This window comes from Oncorhynchus mykiss, chromosome 10 (genome assembly GCF_057628025.1).
Source record: "Oncorhynchus mykiss isolate SJ-2025 chromosome 10, ASM5762802v1, whole genome shotgun sequence".
Classification (NCBI taxonomy): Eukaryota; Metazoa; Chordata; class Actinopteri; order Salmoniformes; family Salmonidae; genus Oncorhynchus; species Oncorhynchus mykiss.
Genome location: NC_143031.1, coordinates 10,916,158 through 10,936,134, shown reverse-complemented (window position 1 = coordinate 10,936,134; position 19,977 = coordinate 10,916,158). Strand labels below are relative to the sequence as shown.

At 50.6% G+C, this 19,977-nt stretch overlaps 1 protein-coding gene across 2 annotated transcripts in view; it reads right to left on the bottom strand.

Moving 5' to 3' along the window:
- Nucleotides 1-5,290: 5,290 nt before the first annotated feature.
- The window catches only part of LOC110534845 (clathrin interactor 1), a 62,505-nt gene continuing 47,818 nt past the window's right edge, over nt 5,291-19,977 (bottom strand). For both annotated transcript variants that reach the window (XM_090188955.1, XM_090188956.1), the window contains 3 exons: nt 9,397-9,602; nt 6,931-7,099; nt 5,291-6,612 (listed from right to left, as the gene is read on the bottom strand). In XM_090188955.1, the coding sequence (XP_090045081.1) occupies nt 6,302-6,612; nt 6,931-7,099; nt 9,397-9,602 (686 nt within the window). In that variant the 3' untranslated portion in view covers nt 5,291-6,301. The remainder of the gene's footprint in view (nt 6,613-6,930; nt 7,100-9,396; nt 9,603-19,977) is intronic.

Below are 19,977 nucleotides of genomic sequence, written 5' to 3'. Positions count from 1 at the left end.
GGCCCATCTCATGGAATTCTGGCCCATCTCATGGAATTCTGGTCAATCTCATGGAATTCAACAACTACCTCCCTCAAACTTGCCTTCAGTGATAGGATAGCCAACATCAGTACGCAGTCAAAAGCATTCTTAATTCATAGGGTATAGGCAGTTAAACACCCACTATGGTGGAATAGTGAAAAGACAAATTGGCTGAGGTGAACATGGGTATCTAACTGGGCAGGTTTCAAATCTGACAATAAGTTATGTTCTAACCTTGCATGTTACACAATCCTCCCTACAAAAAGATTCATCATCTGTCTGTAATTATGCAAAATACTGTCTGCATTTCATAAAGGTGAAAGGATCCACAACTGCAATGATATATTTAAAGGGTTATATATAGTTCCTGTTCATTGTATTGTGTGCCAAAACTCTATGCAATAGAATAGCCCAACAGGGAGAAGAAAGTGGAGGCCCTTACTTGTGTTGCTGGCGGCTCAGGGGAGAGGCAGCGGAGGACTCCCAGGGGACATCTGTTCCCCAGCTTCACTGACACACTTCAAGAGCTCTGCAGAACAACGCAGGACTCATTAGAATACGGTCACGTCCTTAAACACACACACGCTTGGAGATTTATTTTCAAGACAAACATCTGCAAAGGTGCTCCAACTCTCTGCAAGTCTCCCTTCCTCTTTTGAAAACCTCTCTTCTGACAACTTCAATGAGCACTCTCATGTTCAAGTAAGGCCCCAGTCTCCTCTTCCCAGTGCCCACAGCAAAGTCACTTCTCTACTCTGTTGTTTGAGAGATCAGAGACGTTATTCCAAGTAGTAGTGATAATGAAAACGAATAATAATAATAATCTGTCCAAATGATGTGTCTACTGTACTGCAGTGACCTTGTTTAAAGAATAGAGAACATAGCAGTGGCCACAGGAAGAGCATTCTAATGATTTCTTCTCATGTAAAGATTGCCATCTCCTGCATAACATCATGGGAGATGAAGGCAGTAAGTGCAAGATGACAAAACCAGCAGCTGGCAGAGGTTTCGGTATGACTAGCTAGTGTAAAATAATAAACTACTCCTCGCTGCCAGTGTCTTCAGTGTGTTAGCACTGCCAACATGTTCAGGAAGAACAAGTACAGGTGACTCTCCTCTGCTCTCTGACTGAACAGATACCAGGATGCCCGGTATCCCTGACACCTCAGCGCTCTAGCCAAAAGGTGCCAGGGCTTTTGAAGTGACTGAAAAACCAATCAGAATTCCCCTAAAACACATGCTTTCATTATCCCAATCTTGTTACTAATGAATCACTTTCATGCCTTGCTGTCCCACCTCCTTCACTCTCTGGTTCAACCACAGACTTCATTTGCATCCAATTTGGGACTAAAAAAATGATATTTGATGAAAATTACACTGTACAAGCAAAGTGACTGTTGATGTTGCCATTAGGTTTGTCAATGAGTATCCCTTTAAGCTCAAAACAGACAATAATTTAAAACAAAAGATCTGCACAATAATGTAATTTTAGTTATGATTTAATGAACTGTTTAATGAAATACAGAAAATACTATTGAGTACAAACCAAAAAGTCCAGTTGAAGTCGGAAGATTACATACACCTTAGCCAAATACATTTTAACTCAGTTTTCACAATTCCTGACATTTAATCCTAGTAAACAAAAAATCCCTGTTTTAGGATCACCACTTTATTTTAAGAATGTGAAATGTCAGAATAATAAATGAAAATTAACGGATAAATGAAAATTAACAGAATCCCCAAACAAACATTTCCTTTGCATTTCAGCTCTGCCACAAAAAGACCAGCTGACATCATGTCAGCGATTGTCTCGTTAACACAGGTGTGAGAGTTGACAAGGACAAGGCTGGAGATCACTCTGTCATGCTGATTGAGTTTGAATAACAGACTGGAAGCTTCAAAAGGAGGGTGGTGCTTGGAATCATTGTTCTTCCTTTGTCAATCATTGTTACCTGCAAGGAAACACGTGCCGTCATCATTGCTTTGCACAAAAAGGGCTTCACAGGCAAGGATATTGCTGCCAGTAAGATTGCACCCTAAATCAACCATTTATCACATCATCAAGAACTTCAAGGAAAGTGGTTCAATTGTTGTGAAGAAGGCTTCAGGGCGCCCAAGAAAGTCCAGCAAGCGTCAGGACCGTCTCCTAAAGTTGATTCAGCTGTGGGATTGGGGCACCACCAGTACAGAGTTTTCTCAGGAATAGCAGCAGGCAGGTGTGAGTGATCTGCACGCACAGTGAGGCAAAGACTTTTGGAGGATGTCCTGGTGTCAAGAAGGGCAGCAAAGAAGCCACTTCTCTCCAGGAAAAACATCAGGGACAGACTGATATTCTGCAAAAGGTACAGGGATTGGACTGCTGAGGACTGGGGTAAAGTCATTTTCTCTGATGAATCCCCTTTACGATTGTTTGGGGCATCCGGAAAAAAGCTTGTCCGGAGAAGACAAGGTGAGCGCTACCATCAGTCCTGTGTCATGCCAACAGTACAGCATCCTGAGACCATTCATGTGTGGGGTTGCTTCTCAGCCAAGGGAGTGGGCTCACTCACAATTTTGCCTAAGAACACAGCCTTGAATAAATAATGGTACCAACACATCCTCCGAGAGCAACTTCTCCCAACCATCCAGGAACAGTTTGCTGACAAACAATGCCTTTTCCAGCATGATGGAGCACCTTGCCATAAGGCAAAAGTGATAACTAAGTGGCTCGGGGAACAAAACATAGATATTTTGGGTCCATGGCCAGGAAACTCCACAGACCTTAATCCCATTGAAAACTTGTGCTCAATCCTCAAGAGGCAGGTGGACAAACAAAACCCCACAAATTCGGACAAACTCCAAGCATTGATTATGCAAGAATGGGCTGCCATCAGTCAGGATGTGGCCCAAAAGTTAATTGACAGCATGCCAGGGTGGATTGGAGAGGTCTTGAACAAGAAGGGTCAACACTGCAAATATTGACTCTTTGCATAAACTTCATGTAATTTTTACACTTATGAAATGCATGTAATTATACTTCAGTATTCCATAGTAACATCTGACAAAAATATCTAAAGACACTGAAGCAGCAAACTTTGTGGAAATTTATATTTGTGTCATTCTCAAAACTTTTGGCCACGACTGTACTGAAAATAAACAAGTTTATGAAAGAGATGCTTTTTCCTTATTTTTAACATTTGCATAAACTAATAATGATTTTAGTAACCCTCCAATTCATACAACATAATATAAATGAACATACTAGTCTGTTTAATGTTAACTATTACAATATTAAACATCTGTGAGCAGCAAGTGGAGAGAAATGCTCACAAACAAGTTCGAGCCAAGACACGTATTTCATGTGTTTTATTTAACATACCCGACCAAATCCTAACCCAGACGATGGGCCAATCGTGTGCCGCCCTATGGGACTCCCAATCCCGACTGGTTGTAATACAACCTGGAATCGAACAAGGGTCTGTAGTGACGCCTCTAGCACTGAATTGCAGTGCCTTATACCGCTGCGTCACTCAGGAGCCCACGGGTACCTTTATAGAGACACAAGCACTCTTTGAAACAACCTTTACATTTGTAGAGACACACGAGACAGAAACACCCGTTGGATCAGCCTTCACAGTGGAGAGAGAGACGAGACAGAAACACCCGTTGGATCAACCTTCACAGTGGAGAGAGAGACGAGACAGAAACACCCGTTGGACCAGCATTCACAGTGGAGAGAGACGAGACAGAAACACCCGTTGGATCAGCCTTCACAGTGGAGAGAGACGAGACAGAAACACCCGTTGGATCAGCCTTCACAGTGGAGAGAGATGAGACAGAAACACCCGTTGGATCAGCCTTCACAGTGGAGAGAGAGACGAGACAGAAACACCCGTTGGATCAGCCTTCACAGTGGAGAGAGACGAGACAGAAACACCCGTTGGATCAGCCTTCACAGTGGAGAGAGAGACGAGACAGAAACACCCGTTGGATCAACCTTCACAGTGGAGAGAGACGAGACAGAAACACCCGTTGGATCAACCTTCACAGTGGAGAGAGACGAGACAGAAACACCCGTTGGATCAGCCTTCACAGTGGAGAGAGACGAGACAGAAACACCCGTTGGATCAGCCTTCACAGTGGAGAGAGATGAGGGGTGCCAATGGGCAGATCAGAGTGACTCAGTCAAGGCCCAATCGCTCTCTCTCCCCCGTTGAAGTGCTAGGCAGGGATGCAGTCTCACTCATCACAGTCAATAGTCTCCTCCCTCCACAGTCCCAATAACCCCCAGTTTCCCCCATCACCACCAGACCACTCCTGCTGACCACGCAGTCACACACATCCCCACAATGACCTCACAACACGCCTCATACTTATATCATGCTGTGGCAAACATGGGCTTAATATCCATGAATATACTTAAAATACATGGGCTTAATATCCATGAATATAGCGACTTTTAAAGGACTAGAACGATCAAGGATCTGGATCAAATACTGATTTATTCTTGTGTCAGCCATTGTGACCACACCCCTCATCAGAGACAAGGTGTGGGGTTTACTGTGAGGCACCCTAGAAGGAAGGAGAGGACAGTCTGTCTAGGCAACACTGGAACACTGCCACTGTACATGATCCCATTGGGATGGAAAAGCAGGGAGTCCCAAATGAAACCCAGTTACCTTCATAGTGCCCAAATGAAACCCAGTTACCTTCATGGTGCCCAAATGGAACCCAGTTACCTTCATAGTGCCCAAATGAAACCCAGTTACCTTCATGGTGCCCAAATGGAACCCAGTTACCTTCATAGTGCCCAAATGGAACCCAGTTACCTTCATAGTGCCCAAATGGAACCCAGTTACCTTCATAGTGCCCAAATGGAACCCAGTTACCTTCGTGGTGCCCAAATGGAACCCAATTACCTTCATAGTGCCCAAATGGAACCCAGTTACCTTCATGGTGCCCAAATGGAACCCAGTTACCTTCATGGTGCCCAAATGGAACCCAGTTACCTTCATAGTGCCCAAATGGAACCCAGTTACCGTCATGGTGCCCAAATGGAACCCAGTTACCTTCATGGTGCCCAAATGGAACCCTATTACCTTTACGGTGCCATTTGGGAAGCAGAACAGAAGCTGCTGCTGCTTGTGGTCACCAGCCTTGTCGTTAACTAATAATATTAACCTTGATTCAGATGGTTAACCCACTAAGACGGTAGAAAGTGCAGTTTAAACATACAGTCTGTTACTAGTGTAGGTTTGAGATATAAATGTTACATGAAAACACAAAAAAATGTAACAGAGGAATTTAATGACTTGGGGGACTTTTGTTCTTTAAGCCCATACTTTCCAAGACATCTTTAATAGCGCAATAATACTTGTTTTTGCACACCAAAAATATATTTACATATTTTGCCATTCCTGTTCTGAGTCCCGGCATGAAGTATGGTCAATGTGAGGTAATTCCTGAACTTTCTTCTGACATGTTTGAAAACAGAGACATGACAACACGAAAGTAGAAAAGGGACACAGTAACACACTTAACATGTTTTCTGAAGTATTTATCTGGTGTTGGTAGAAACACCAAGAAAGTATAATGTATATGCTTTCAACCTTATACAAAATGTAATGTTAGATAAGCCCTTCCTGCCCAAAAACAAATTCAAACTCTTGATTACACACACACACACACACACACACACACTCTGAATGTACAAAACATGAAGGACACCTGCTCTTTCCATGACAGACTGACCAGCTGAATCCAGGTGAAAACTATGATCCCTTAATGATGTCACTTAAATCCACTTCCATCAGATAGATGAAGGGGAGGAGTCAGGTTAAAGAAGGATGTCTTGAGACGTGGATTGTGTAAGTGTGCCATTCATAGGGTGTTAAGTAGTTTGTGCCAGGCGCACTGGTTTGTGTCAAGAACTGTAACGCTGCTGGGCTTTTCATGCTCAACAGTTTCCCTTGTGTATCAAGAATGATCCACCAAGAACATCCAGCCAACTTCACACAACTGTGGGAAGCATTGGAGTCAACATGGACCAGCATCCCCTGTGGAAAGCTTGACACCTTTATAGAGTCCATGCCCCGATGAACTGAGGCAGTTCTGAGGGCAGAAGGGAGCGCAAGTCAATATTAGGAAGGTGTTCCTAATGTTTTGTACACTCAGTGTATATAAAGAGAAGGGATTGAAGGGAAACACCATTAGATATTTCTCAAGTAGTCCGCGTATGCAGCTTTCCGTTCATAATGGTGTGTTCTGAACAAAACTCTTCCACACAAATCCTTCAGCTCTCTCATTTCCCGAAGTTGCCGAAGTTCGCGAAGGCATCTTGTTTGGGTTGCACCATGGCAGGGTTGACCATCCCTGGCATACCCAGGGTGCCTGGCAGGCCCATAACTCCCATAATTCCCTGATTGACTCCTCCCATTCGCATGGCGCCCATCCCCATGGTACCCGTTGCCATGGTGGGAGGCATGCCTAGGTCAATGGCACTGGTGGGCATGATGGGGTTGGTGGAAAGTCTGATGGCCTGGATGTTCAGATTCAGGCCTCCAAACCTCTGAGTCAGGTTGATGGGCGGCTGGACTCCTGAAAGCAGGGGATCTGAAATGACAAATATGGTGATATTACTGTCAGTTAGACCTTCTTGCAAGGACACATAGAAATTGACATTACAAGTTGTTGTTTTTTTACCTTTATTTAACTAGGCAAGTCAGTTAAGAACAAATTCTTATTTTCAATGACGGCCTAGGAACAGTGGGTTAACTGCCTGTTCAGGGGCAGAACGACAGATTTGTACCTTGTCAGCTCGGGGGTTTGAACTTGCAACCTTCCGGTTACTAGTCCAACTCTCTAACCACTGCCGCCCCAGTTGACGGTCAACACAGAGAAATACGTGATGACAGTGAGTTAATAACAGACCTTGCTGTAACATGTTGTTGAGGCTGGGCTTGCAGGTGGTCATCTGCATACCAGGAGACAGGAAGTCCAGGCTGATGTTGACGTTGGGGTCTGACCATGTGGGGGGGAGGCAGGGCTTCTGGAGCTCCATGTGCTGGGGCAATAAGTCCCCTTGCATTGGTCCAAAGTTCTACAGCAACCCAAAGAAGAGACAACACAAAAACACAGGCCAGGTTATCAATCATCTATCCTACAAATCACACCACATGAAAATATGAAAGCCCATAGATGCTACACTACCATGACCAAAAGTATCTCATTCCAAAATTATGGGCATTAATATGGAGTTGGTTCCCCCCCCCTTTGCTGCTATAACAGCCTCCACTCTTCTGGGAAGGCTTTCCACTAGACGTTGGAACGTTGCTGAGGGGACTTGCTTCCATTCAGCCACAAGAGCATTAGTGAGGTCGGCACTGATGTTAGGAGATTAGGCCTGGCTTGAAGTTGGCGTTCCAATTCAACCCAAATGTGTTTCGATGGGGTTGAGGTCAGGGTACTGTACAGGCCAGTGAAGTTCATCCACACCAATCTCAAAAAAACATTTCTGTATGGACCTTGCTTTGTGCAAGGGGGCATTGTCATGCTGGAACTGGTAAGGGTCTCCCCCAAACTGTTGCCACAAAGTTGGAAGCACAGAATCGTATGCTGTAGCGTTTAGATTTCCCTTCACTGGAACTATGGGGACTAGCCGGAACTATGAAAAACAGCCCCAGAACATTATTCCTCCTCCACCAAACTTTATAGTTGGAACTATGCATTGGGGTAGGTAGCATTCTTCTGGCATCCGCCAATCCCAGACCGTCGGACTGCCAGACTGTGAAGCGTGATTGATCACTCCAGAGAATGCGTTTCCACTGCTCCAGGCGCACTGGAGTCCAATGGCGGCGGGCTTTACACCACCAGTCGACGCTTGGCATTGCGCATGTTGATCTTAGGTATGTGTGCAGCTGCTCGGCCATAAAAACCCATTTCATGAAGCACCCGACAAACAGTTCTTGTGCTGACGTTGCTTCCAGAGGCAGTTTGGAACTCAGTAGTGTTACAACCGAGGACAGACGGTCCCGCTCTTTGAGCTTGTGTGGCCTACCAATTCACGGCTGAGCCGTTGTTGCTCCTAGACATTTACACTTAACAATAACAGTACTTACTAGAGGTCGACCGATTATGATTTTTCAACGCCGATACCGATTATTGGAGGACCAAAAAAGGCTGATACCGATTAAATCGGTCAATTTTTTTAATGTATTCGTAATAATGACAATTACAACAATACTGAATGAACACTTATTTTAACTTAATATAATACATCAATAAAATCAATTTAGCACAACCTTCAATGTTATGTCATAATTACGTAAAATTCTGGCAAATTAGTTCGCAATGAGCCAGGCTGCCCAAACTGTTGCATATACCCTGACTCTGCTTGCACTGAACGCAAGAGAAGTGGCACAATTTCACCTGGTTAATATTGCCTGTTAACCTGGATTTCTTTTAGCTAAATATGCAGGTTTAAAAATATATACTTCTGTGTATTGATTTTAAGAAAGGCATTGATGTTTATGGTTAGGTTCACGTTGGAGCAACGACAGTCCTTTTTCGTGAATGCGCACTGCATCGATTATATGCAACGCAGGACACGCTAGATAAACTAGTAATATCATCAACCATGTGTAGTTAACTAGTGATTATGATTGATTAAGTTTAATGCTAGCTAGCAACTTACCTTGGCTTCTTACTGCATTCACATAACAGGCAGGCTCCTCGTGAGGCAGGTGGTTAGAGCGTTGGACTAGTTAACCCGTAAGGTTGCAAGATTGAATCCCTGAGCTGACAAGGTAAAAATCTGTTTTTCTACCCCTGAACAGGTAGTTAACCCACTGTTCCTAGGCCGTCATTGAAAATAAGAATGTGTTCTTAACTGACTTGCCTAGTTAAAGATTAAATAAAGGTGTGAAAAAAAAAAAATATATTTTTAAATATCGGCAAAATCGGCATCCAAAATGACCGATTGTTATGAAAACTTGAAATGGGCCCTAATTAATCGTCCATTCCGATTAAATCGGTCGTCCTCTAGTACTTACAGTTGACCAGGATAGCTTTAGCAGGACAGACATTTGGCAAACTGAAAGGTGGCATCCTGTGACGGTGCCACGTTGAAAATCACTGAGCTCTTCAGTAAGGCCATTCTACTGCTAATGTTAATATGTGGAGTTTGCATGGCTGTGTGCTCGATTTTATACACCTGTCAGCAACGGGTGTGGCTGAAATAGCCGAATCAACCAATTTGAAGGGGTGTTCACATACACTATATATACACAAAAGTACATCCTTTATATTCACAACGTAAACCTCTTCCATGATAATGAGGCACTTCCATCTATAACAATGGTTCATGTAGTGAGGAGGAGTCCTGTGAGCCACCTGTACCTGTGATCTGGAGATGGGCAGGTCGGTGTTGGCGACACCCACACTCTGGGTACCACACATGGAGAAGGTCATGCTTTGGGAGGCGGTGAGGGAGGTGTGATTGGAGCCAATCAGGTCAAATAAGTCAGCTGAGGGTGGGGTGGGGGCCGGCGGACTGGAGAACGCATTCCAATCCACAAACTCACCCTTCCCACTGGACCCTGACCCTAAGGAGTGAAGAGTGAACATTTCATTATCCATAGTGTTCAGCATTTGCAAAAAGTTGTAGGGAAATGAACAAGGCATGAGGCATGTCCTGTTCTTCTGTAAGTGGGACTTCTTTCACACTGTCAGGCAGCAGGTGAACAGTGGAGGTAACAGAGATCGCCCCAAGGGGAGTACCAGCACATACAGCCCAGTGGGATCACTCATCAGGACCACAGGGTACTGCACGGGACCACAGGGTAATGCACGGGACCAGAGGGTACTGCACGGGGGACCACAGGGTACTGCACGGGGGACCACAGGGTACTGCACGGGGGACCACAGGGTACAGCACGGGGGACCACAGGGTACTGCACGGGACCACAGGGTACTGCACGGGACCACAGGGTACTGCACGGGACCACAGGGTACTGTATGGGACCAGAGGGTACTACACGGGAACATAACCAGGACCAGAGGGTACTGCACGGGAACATAACCAGGACCAGAGGGTACTGCACGGGAACATAACCAGGACCAGAGGGTACTGCACGGGAACATAACCAGGACCAGAGGGTACTGCACGGGAACATAACCAGGACCAGAGGGTAATGCACGGGAACATAACCAGGATCAGAGGGTACTGTACGGGAACATAACCAGGACCAGAGGGTACTGCACGGGAACATGCTAGGTAAAGCTCCGCCTTATCTCAGTTCACTGGTTACGATGGCAACACCCATCCGTAGCACGCGCTCCAGCAGGTGTATCTCACTGATCATCCCTAAAGCCAACACCTCATTTGGCCGCCTTTCGTTCCAGTTCTCTGCTGCCTGTGACTGGAACGAATTGCAAAAATCGCTGAAGTTGGAGACTTTTATCTCCCTCACCAACTTCAAACATCTGCTATCTGAGCAGCTAACCGATCGCTGCAGCTGTACATAGTCTATTGGTAAATAGCCCACCCATTTTCACCTACCTCATCCCCATACTGTTTTTATTTATTTATTTTTCTGCTCTTTTGCACACCAATATCTCTACCTGTACATAACCATCTGATCATTTATCACTCCAGTGTTAATCTGCATAATTGTAATTATTTGCCTACCATCTCATGCCTTTTGCACACAATGTATATATAGACTCCCCTTTTTTCTACTGTGTTATTGACTTGTTAATTGTTTACTCCATGTGTAACTCTGTGTTGTCTGTTCACACTGCTATGCCTTATCTTGGCCAGGTCGCAGTTGCAAATGAGAACTTGTTCTCAACTAGCCTACCTGGTTAAATAAAGGTGAAATAAAAAAATAAAAAAATAAAAAAACATAACCAGGACCACAGGGTACTGCACGGGGGACCACAGGGTACTGCACGGGGGACCACAGGGTACTGCACGGGGGACCACAGGGTACTGCACGGGGGACCACAGGGTACTGCACGGGGGACCACAGGGTACTGCACGGGGGACCACAGGGTACTGCACGGGGGACCAGAGGGTACTGCACGGGACCAGAGGGTACTGCACGGGACCACAGGGTACTGCACGGGACCACAGGGTACTGCACGGGACCACAGGGTACTGCACAGGACCATAGGGTACTACACGGGAACATAACCAGGACCAGAGGGTACTGCACAGGAACATAACCAGGACCAGAGGGTACTGCACGGGAACATAACCAGGACCACAGGGTACTGCACGGGAACATAACCAGGACCACAGGGTACTGCACGGGAACATAACCAGGACAACAGGGTACTGCACGGGAACATAACCAGGACCAGAGGGTACTGCACGGGAACATAACCAGGACCAGAGGGTACTGCACGGGACCATAACCAGGACCACAGGATACTGCACGGGAACATAACCAGGACAAGAGGGTACTGCACGGGAACATAACCAGGACCAGAGGGTACTGCACGGGACCACAGGGTACTGCACGGGACCACAGGGTACTGCACGGGACCACAGGGTACTGCACGGGACCAGAGGGTACTGCACGGGACCAGAGGGTACTGCACGGGAACATAACCAGGACCAGAGGGTACTGCACGGGAACATAACCAGGACCAGAGGGTAATGCACGGGACCATAACCAGGATCAGAGGGTACTGCACGGGACCATAACCAGGACCACAGGGTACTGCACGGGAACATAACCAGGACCAGAGGGTACTGCACGGGACCACAGGGTACTGCACGGGACCACAGGGTACTGCACGGGACCAGAGGGTACTGCACGGGGACCAGAGGGTACTGCACGGGACCAGAGGGTACTACACGGGAACATAACCAGGACCAGAGGGTACTACACGAGAACATAACAAAAGGCCCATAGGGTACTGCACGGGAACATAACCAGGACCAGAGGGTACTGAAAGGAAACATAACCAGGACCAGAGGGTACTGCACGGGAACATAACCAGGACCAGAGGGTACTGAAAGGAAACATAACCAGGACCAGAGGGTACTGAAAGGAAACATAACCAGGACCAGAGGGTACTGCACGGGAACATAACCAGGACCAGAGGGTACTGCACGGGAACATAACCAGGACCAGAGGGTACTGCACGGGAACATAACCAGGACCAGAGGGTACTGCACGGGAACATAACCAGGACCACAGGGTACTGCACGGGAACATAACCAGGACCAGAGGGTACTGCACGGGAACATAACCAGGACCAGAGGGTACTGCACGGGACCATAACCAGGACCAGAGGGTACTGCACGGGAACATAACCAGGACCAGAGGGTACTGCACGGGAACATAACCAGGACCAGAGGGTACTGCACGGGAACATAACCAGGACCAGAGGATACTGCACGGGAACATAACCAGGACCACAGGGTACTGCACGGGAACATAACCAGGACCAGAGGGTACTGCACGGGAACATAACCAGGACCAGAGGGTACTGCACGGGACCACAGGGTACTGCACGGGACCACAGGGTACTGCACGGGACCACAGGGTACTGCACGGGACCAGAGGGTATTGCACTGGGAACATAACCAGGACCAGAGGGTACTGCACGGGAACATAACCAGGACCAGAGGGTCTGGCACGGGAACATAACCAGGACCAGAGGGTACTGCACTGGAACATAACCAGGACCACAGGGTACTGCACGGGAACATAACCAGGACCAGAGGGTACTGCACGGGAACATAACCAGGACCAGAGGGTACTGCACGGGAACATAACCAGGACCAGAGGGTACTGCACGGGAACATAACCAGGACCAGAGGGTACTGCACGGGAACATAACCAGGACCACGGGGTACTGCACGGGACCATAACCAGGACCAGAGGGTACTGCACGGGAACATAACCAGGACCACAGGGTACTGCACGGGACCATAACCAGGACCAGAGGGTACTGCACAGGAACATAACCAGGACCAGAGGGTACTGCACGGGACCACAGGGTACTGCACGGGACCACAGGGTACTGCACGGGACCAGAGGGTACTGCACGGGGACCAGAGGGTACTGCACGGGACCAGAGGGTACTACACGGGAACATAACCAGGACCAGAGGGTACTGCACGGGAACATAACCAGGACCAGAGGGTACTACACGAGAACATAACAAAAGGCCCATAGGGTACTGCACGGCAACATAACCAGGACCAGAGGGTACGGCACGGGACCATAACCAGGACCAGAGGGTACTGCACAGGAACATAACCAGGACCACAGGGTACTGCACGGGACCATAACCAGGACCAGAGGGTACTGCACAGGAACATAACCAGGACCAGAGGGTACTGCACGGGACCACAGGGTACTGCACGGGACCAGAGGGTACTGCACGGGACCAGAGGGTACTGCACGGGGACCAGAGGGTACTGCACGGGACCAGAGGGTACTACACGGGAACGTAACCAGGACCAGAGGGTACTGCACGGGAACATAACCAGGACCAGAGGGTACTACACGAGAACATAACAAAAGGCCCATAGGGTACTGCACGGGAACATAACCAGGACCAGAGGGTACTGCACGGGAACATAACCAGGACCAGAGGGTACTGCACGGGAACATAACCAGGACCAGAGGGTACTGCACGGGAACATAACCAGGACCACAGGGTACTGCACGGGAACATAACCAGGACTAGAGGGTACTGCACGGGAACATAACCAGGACCAGAGGGTACTGCACGGGACCATAACCAGGACCAGAGGGTACTGCACGGGAACATAACCAGGACCAGAGGGTACTTCACGGGAACATAACCAGGACCAGAGGGTACTGCACGGGAACATAACCAGGACCACAGGGTACTGCACGGGACCATAACCAGGACCAGAGGGTACTGCACAGGAACATAACCAGGACCAGAGGGTACTGCACGGGACCACAGGGTACTGCACGGGACCACAGGGTACTGCACGGGGACCAGAGGGTACTGCACGGGACCAGAGGGTACTACACGGGAACATAACCAGGACCAGAGGGTACTGCACGGGAACATAACCAGGACCAGAGGGTACTACACGAGAACATAACAAAAGGCCCATAGGGTACTGCACGGCAACATAACCAGGACCAGAGGGTACGACACGGGACCATAACCAGGACCAGAGTGTACTGCACGGGAACATAACCAGGACCACAGGGTACTGCACGGGACCATAACCAGGACCAGAGGGTACTGCACAGGAACATAACCAGGACCAGAGGGTACTGCACGGGACCACAGGGTACTGCACGGGACCAGAGGGTACTGCACGGGACCAGAGGGTACTGCACGGGGACCAGAGGGTACTGCACGGGGACCAGAGGGTACTGCACGGGACCAGAGGGTACTACACGGGAACATAACCAGGACCAGAGGGTACTGCACGGGAACATAACCAGGACCAGAGGGTACTACACGAGAACATAACAAAAGGCCCATAGGGTACTGCACGGCAACATAACCAGGACCAGAGGGTACGGCACGGGACCATAACCAGGACCAGAGGGTACTGCACGGGAACATAACCAGGACCACAGGGTACTGCACGGGACCATAACCAGGACCAGAGGGTACTGCACAGGAACATAACCAGGACCAGAGGGTACTGCACGGGACCACAGGGTACTGCACGGGACCAGAGGGTACTGCACGGGACCAGAGGGTACTGCACGGGGACCAGAGGGTACTGCACGGGACCAGAGGGTACTACACGGGAACGTAACCAGGACCAGAGGGTACTGCACGGGAACATAACCAGGACCAGAGGGTACTACACGAGAACATAACAAAAGGCCCATAGGGTACTGCACGGGAACATAACCAGGACCAGAGGGTACTGCACGGGAACATAACCAGGACCAGAGGGTACTGCACGGGAACATAACCAGGACCAGAGGGTACTGCACGGGAACATAACCAGGACCACAGGGTACTGCACGGGAACATAACCAGGACTAGAGGGTACTGCACGGGAACATAACCAGGACCAGAGGGTACTGCACGGGACCATAACCAGGACCAGAGGGTACTGCACGGGAACATAACCAGGACCAGAGGGTACTTCACGGGAACATAACCAGGACCAGAGGGTACTGCACGGGAACATAACCAGGACCACAGGGTACTGCACGGGACCATAACCAGGACCAGAGGGTACTGCACAGGAACATAACCAGGACCAGAGGGTACTGCACGGGACCACAGGGTACTGCACGGGACCACAGGGTACTGCACGGGGACCAGAGGGTACTGCACGGGACCAGAGGGTACTACACGGGAACATAACCAGGACCAGAGGGTACTGCACGGGAACATAACCAGGACCAGAGGGTACTACACGAGAACATAACAAAAGGCCCATAGGGTACTGCACGGCAACATAACCAGGACCAGAGGGTACGACACGGGACCATAACCAGGACCAGAGTGTACTGCACGGGAACATAACCAGGACCACAGGGTACTGCACGGGACCATAACCAGGACCAGAGGGTACTGCACAGGAACATAACCAGGACCAGAGGGTACTGCACGGGACCACAGGGTACTGCACGGGACCAGAGGGTACTGCACGGGACCAGAGGGTACTGCACGGGGACCAGAGGGTACTGCACGGGGACCAGAGGGTACTGCACGGGACCAGAGGGTACTACACGGGAACATAACCAGGACCAGAGGGTACTGCACGGGAACATAACCAGGACCAGAGGGTACTACACGAGAACATAACAAAAGGCCCATAGGGTACTGCACGGCAACATAACCAGGACCAGAGGGTACGGCACGGGACCATAACCAGGACCAGAGGGTACTGCACGGGAACATAACCAGGACCACAGGGTACTGCACGGGACCATAACCAGGACCAGAGGGTACTGCACAGGAACATAACCAGGACCAGAGGGTACTGCACGGGACCACAGGGTACTGCACGGGACCAGAGGGTACTGCACGGGACCAGAGGGTACTGCACGGGGACCAGAGGGTACTGCACGGGACCGGAGGGTACTACACGGGAACATAACCAGGACCAGAGGGTACTGCACGGGAACATAACCAGGACCAGAGGGTACTGCACGGGAACATAACCAGGACCAGAGGGTACTGCACGGGAACATAACCAGGACCACAGGGTACTGCACGGGAACATAACCAGGACTAGAGGGTACTGCACGGGAACATAACCAGGACCAGAAGGTACTGCACGGGACCATAACCAGGACCAGAGGGTACTGCACGGGAACATAACCAGGACCAGAGGGTACTTCACGGGAACATAACCAGGACCAGAGGGTACTGCACGGGAACATAACCAGGACCAGAGGGTACTGCACGGGACCAGAGGGTAATGCACGGGGGACCACAGGGTACTGTACGGGACCAGAGGGTACTGCACTGGACCACAGGGTACTGCACAGGACCACAGGGTATAGCACGGGACCACAGGGTACAGCACGGGACCAGAGGGTACTGCACGGGAACATAACCAGGACCAGAGGGTACTGCACGGGAACATAACCAGGACCAGAGGATACTGCACGGGAACATAACCAGGACCAGAGGATACTGCACGGGAACATAACCAGGACCAGAGGGTACTGCACGGGAACATAACCAGGACCACAGGGTACTGCACGGGAACATAACCAGGACTAGAGGGTACTGCACGGGAACATAACCAGGACCAGAGGGTACTGCACGGGACCATAACCAGGACCAGAGGGTACTGCACGGGAACATAACCAGGACCAGAGGGTACTGCACGGGAACATAACCAGGACCAGAGGGTACTTCACGGGAACATAACCAGGACCAGAGGGTACTGCACGGGAACATAACCAGGACCAGAGGGTACTGCACGGGACCAGAGGGTAATGCACGGGGGACCACAGGGTACTGTACGGGACCAGAGGGTACTGCACGGGACCAGAGGGTACTGCACGGGACCACAGGGTACTGCACAGGACCACAGGGTATAGCACGGGACCACAGGGTACAGCACGGGACCAGAGGGTACTGCACGGGAACATAACCAGGACCAGAGGGTACTGCACGGGAACATAACCAGGACCACAGGGTACTGCACGGGAACATAACCAGGACCAGAGGATACTGCACGGGAACATAACCAGGACCAGAGGATACTGCACGGGAACATAACCAGGACCAGAGGGTACTACACGGGAACATAACCAGGACCAGAGGGTACTACACGGGACCATAACCAGGACCAGAGGGTACTGCACGGGAACATAACCAGGACCAGAGGGTACTGCACGGGAACATAACCAGGACCAGAGGGTACTGCACGGGACCATAACCAGGACCAGAGGGTACTGCACGGGAACATAACCAGGACCAGAGGGTACTGCACGGGAACATAACCAGGACCAGAGGGTACTTCACGGGAACATAACCAGGACCAGAGGGTACTGCACGGGAACATAACCAGGACCAGAGGGTACTGCACGGGACCAGAGGGTAATGCACGGGGGACCACAGGGTACTGTACGGGACCAGAGGGTACTGCACGGGACCAGAGGGTACTGCACGGGACCACAGGGTACTGCACAGGACCACAGGGTATAGCACGGGACCACAGGGTACAGCACGGGACCAGAGGGTACTGCACGGGAACATAACCAGGACCAGAGGGTACTGCACGGGAACATAACCAGGACCACAGGGTACTGCACGGGAACATAACCAGGACCAGAGGATACTGCACGGGAACATAACCAGGACCAGAGGATACTGCACGGGAACATAACCAGGACCAGAGGGTACTACACGGGAACATAACCAGGACCAGAGGGTACTACACGGGACCATAACCAGGACCAGAGGGTACTGCACGGGAACATAACCAGGACCAGAGGGTACTGCACGGGACCACAGGGTACTGCACGGGACCACAGGGTACTGCACGGGACCACAGGGTACTGCACGGGGACCAGAGGGTACTACACGGGAACATAACCAGGACCAGAGGGTACTACACGAGAACATAACAAAAGGCCCATAGGGTACTGCACGGGAACATAACCAGGACCAGAGGGTACTGCACGGGAACATAACCAGGACCAGAGGGTACTGCACGGGAACATAACCAGGACCAGAGGGTACTGCACGGGAACATGACCAGGACCAGAGGGTACTGCACGGGAACATAACCAGGACCACAGGGTACTGCACGGGACCATAACCAGGACCAGAGGGTACTGCACAGGAACATAACCAGGACCAGAGGGTACTGCACGGGACCACAGGGTACTGCACGGGACCACAGGGTACTGCACGGGACCAGAGGGTACTGCACGGGGACCAGAGGGTACTGCACGGGACCAGAGGGTACTACACGGGAACATAACCAGGACCAGAGGGTACTGCACGGGAACATAACCAGGACCAGAGGGTACTACACGAGAACATAACAAAAGGCCCATAGGGTACTGCACGGCAACATAACCAGGACCAGAGGGTACGGCACGGGACCATAACCAGGACCAGAGGGTACTGCACGGGAACATAACCAGGACCACAGGGTACTGCACGGGACCATAACCAGGACCAGAGGGTACTGCACAGGAACATAACCAGGACCAGAGGGTACTGCACGGGACCACAGGGTACTGCACGGGACCAGAGGGTACTGCACGGGACCAGAGGGTACTGCACGGGGACCAGAGGGTACTGCACGGGACCAGAGGGTACTACACGGGAACATAACCAGGACCAGAGGGTACTGCACGGGAACATAACCAGGACCAGAGGGTACTGCACGGGAACATAACCAGGACCAGAGGGTACTGCACGGGAACATAACCAGGACCAGAGGGTACTGCACGGGAACATAACCAGGACCAGAGGGTACTGCACGGGAACATAACCAGGACCACAGGGTACTGCACGGGAACATAACCAGGACTAGAGGGTACTGCACGGGAACATAACCAGGACCAGAGGGTACTGCACGGGACCATAACCAGGACCAGAGGGTACTGCACGGGAACATAACCAGGACCAGAGGGTACTTCACGGGAACATAACCAGGACCAGAGGGTACTGCACGGGAACATAACCAGGACCAGAGGGTACTGCACGGGACCAGAGGGTAATGCACGGGGGACCACAGGGTACTGTACGGGACCAGAGGGTACTGCACGGGACCAGAGGGTACTGCACGGGACCACAGGGTACTGCACAGGACCACAGGGTATAGCACGGGACCACAGGGTACAGCACGGGACCAGAGGGTACTGCACGGGAACATAACCAGGACCAGAGGGTACTGCACGGGAACATAACCAGGACCACAGGGTACTGCACGGGAACATAACCAGGACCAGAGGATACTGCACGGGAACATAACCAGGACCAGAGGATACTGCACGGGAACATAACCAGGACCAGAGGGTACTACACGGGAACATAACCAGGACCAGAGGGTACTGCACGGGACCATAACCAGGACCAGAGGGTACTGCACGGGAACATAACCAGGACCAGAGGGTACTGCACGGGACCACAGGGTACTGCACGGGACCAGAGGGTACTGCACGGGGACCAGAGGGTACTACACGGGAACATAACCAGGACCAGAGGGTACTACACGAGAACATAACAAAAGGCCCATAGGGTACTGCACGGGAACATAACCAGGACCAGAGGGTACTGCACGGGAACATAACCAGGACCAGAGGGTACTGCACGGGAACATAACCAGGACCAGAGGGTACTGCACGGGAACATGACCAGGACCAGAGGGTACTGCACGGGACCATAACCAGGACCAGAGGGTACTGCACGGGAACATAACCAGGACCAGAGGGTACTGCACGGGAACATAACCAGGACCAGAGGGTACTGCACGGGAACATAACCAGGACCAGAGGGTACTGCACGGGAACATAACCAGGACCA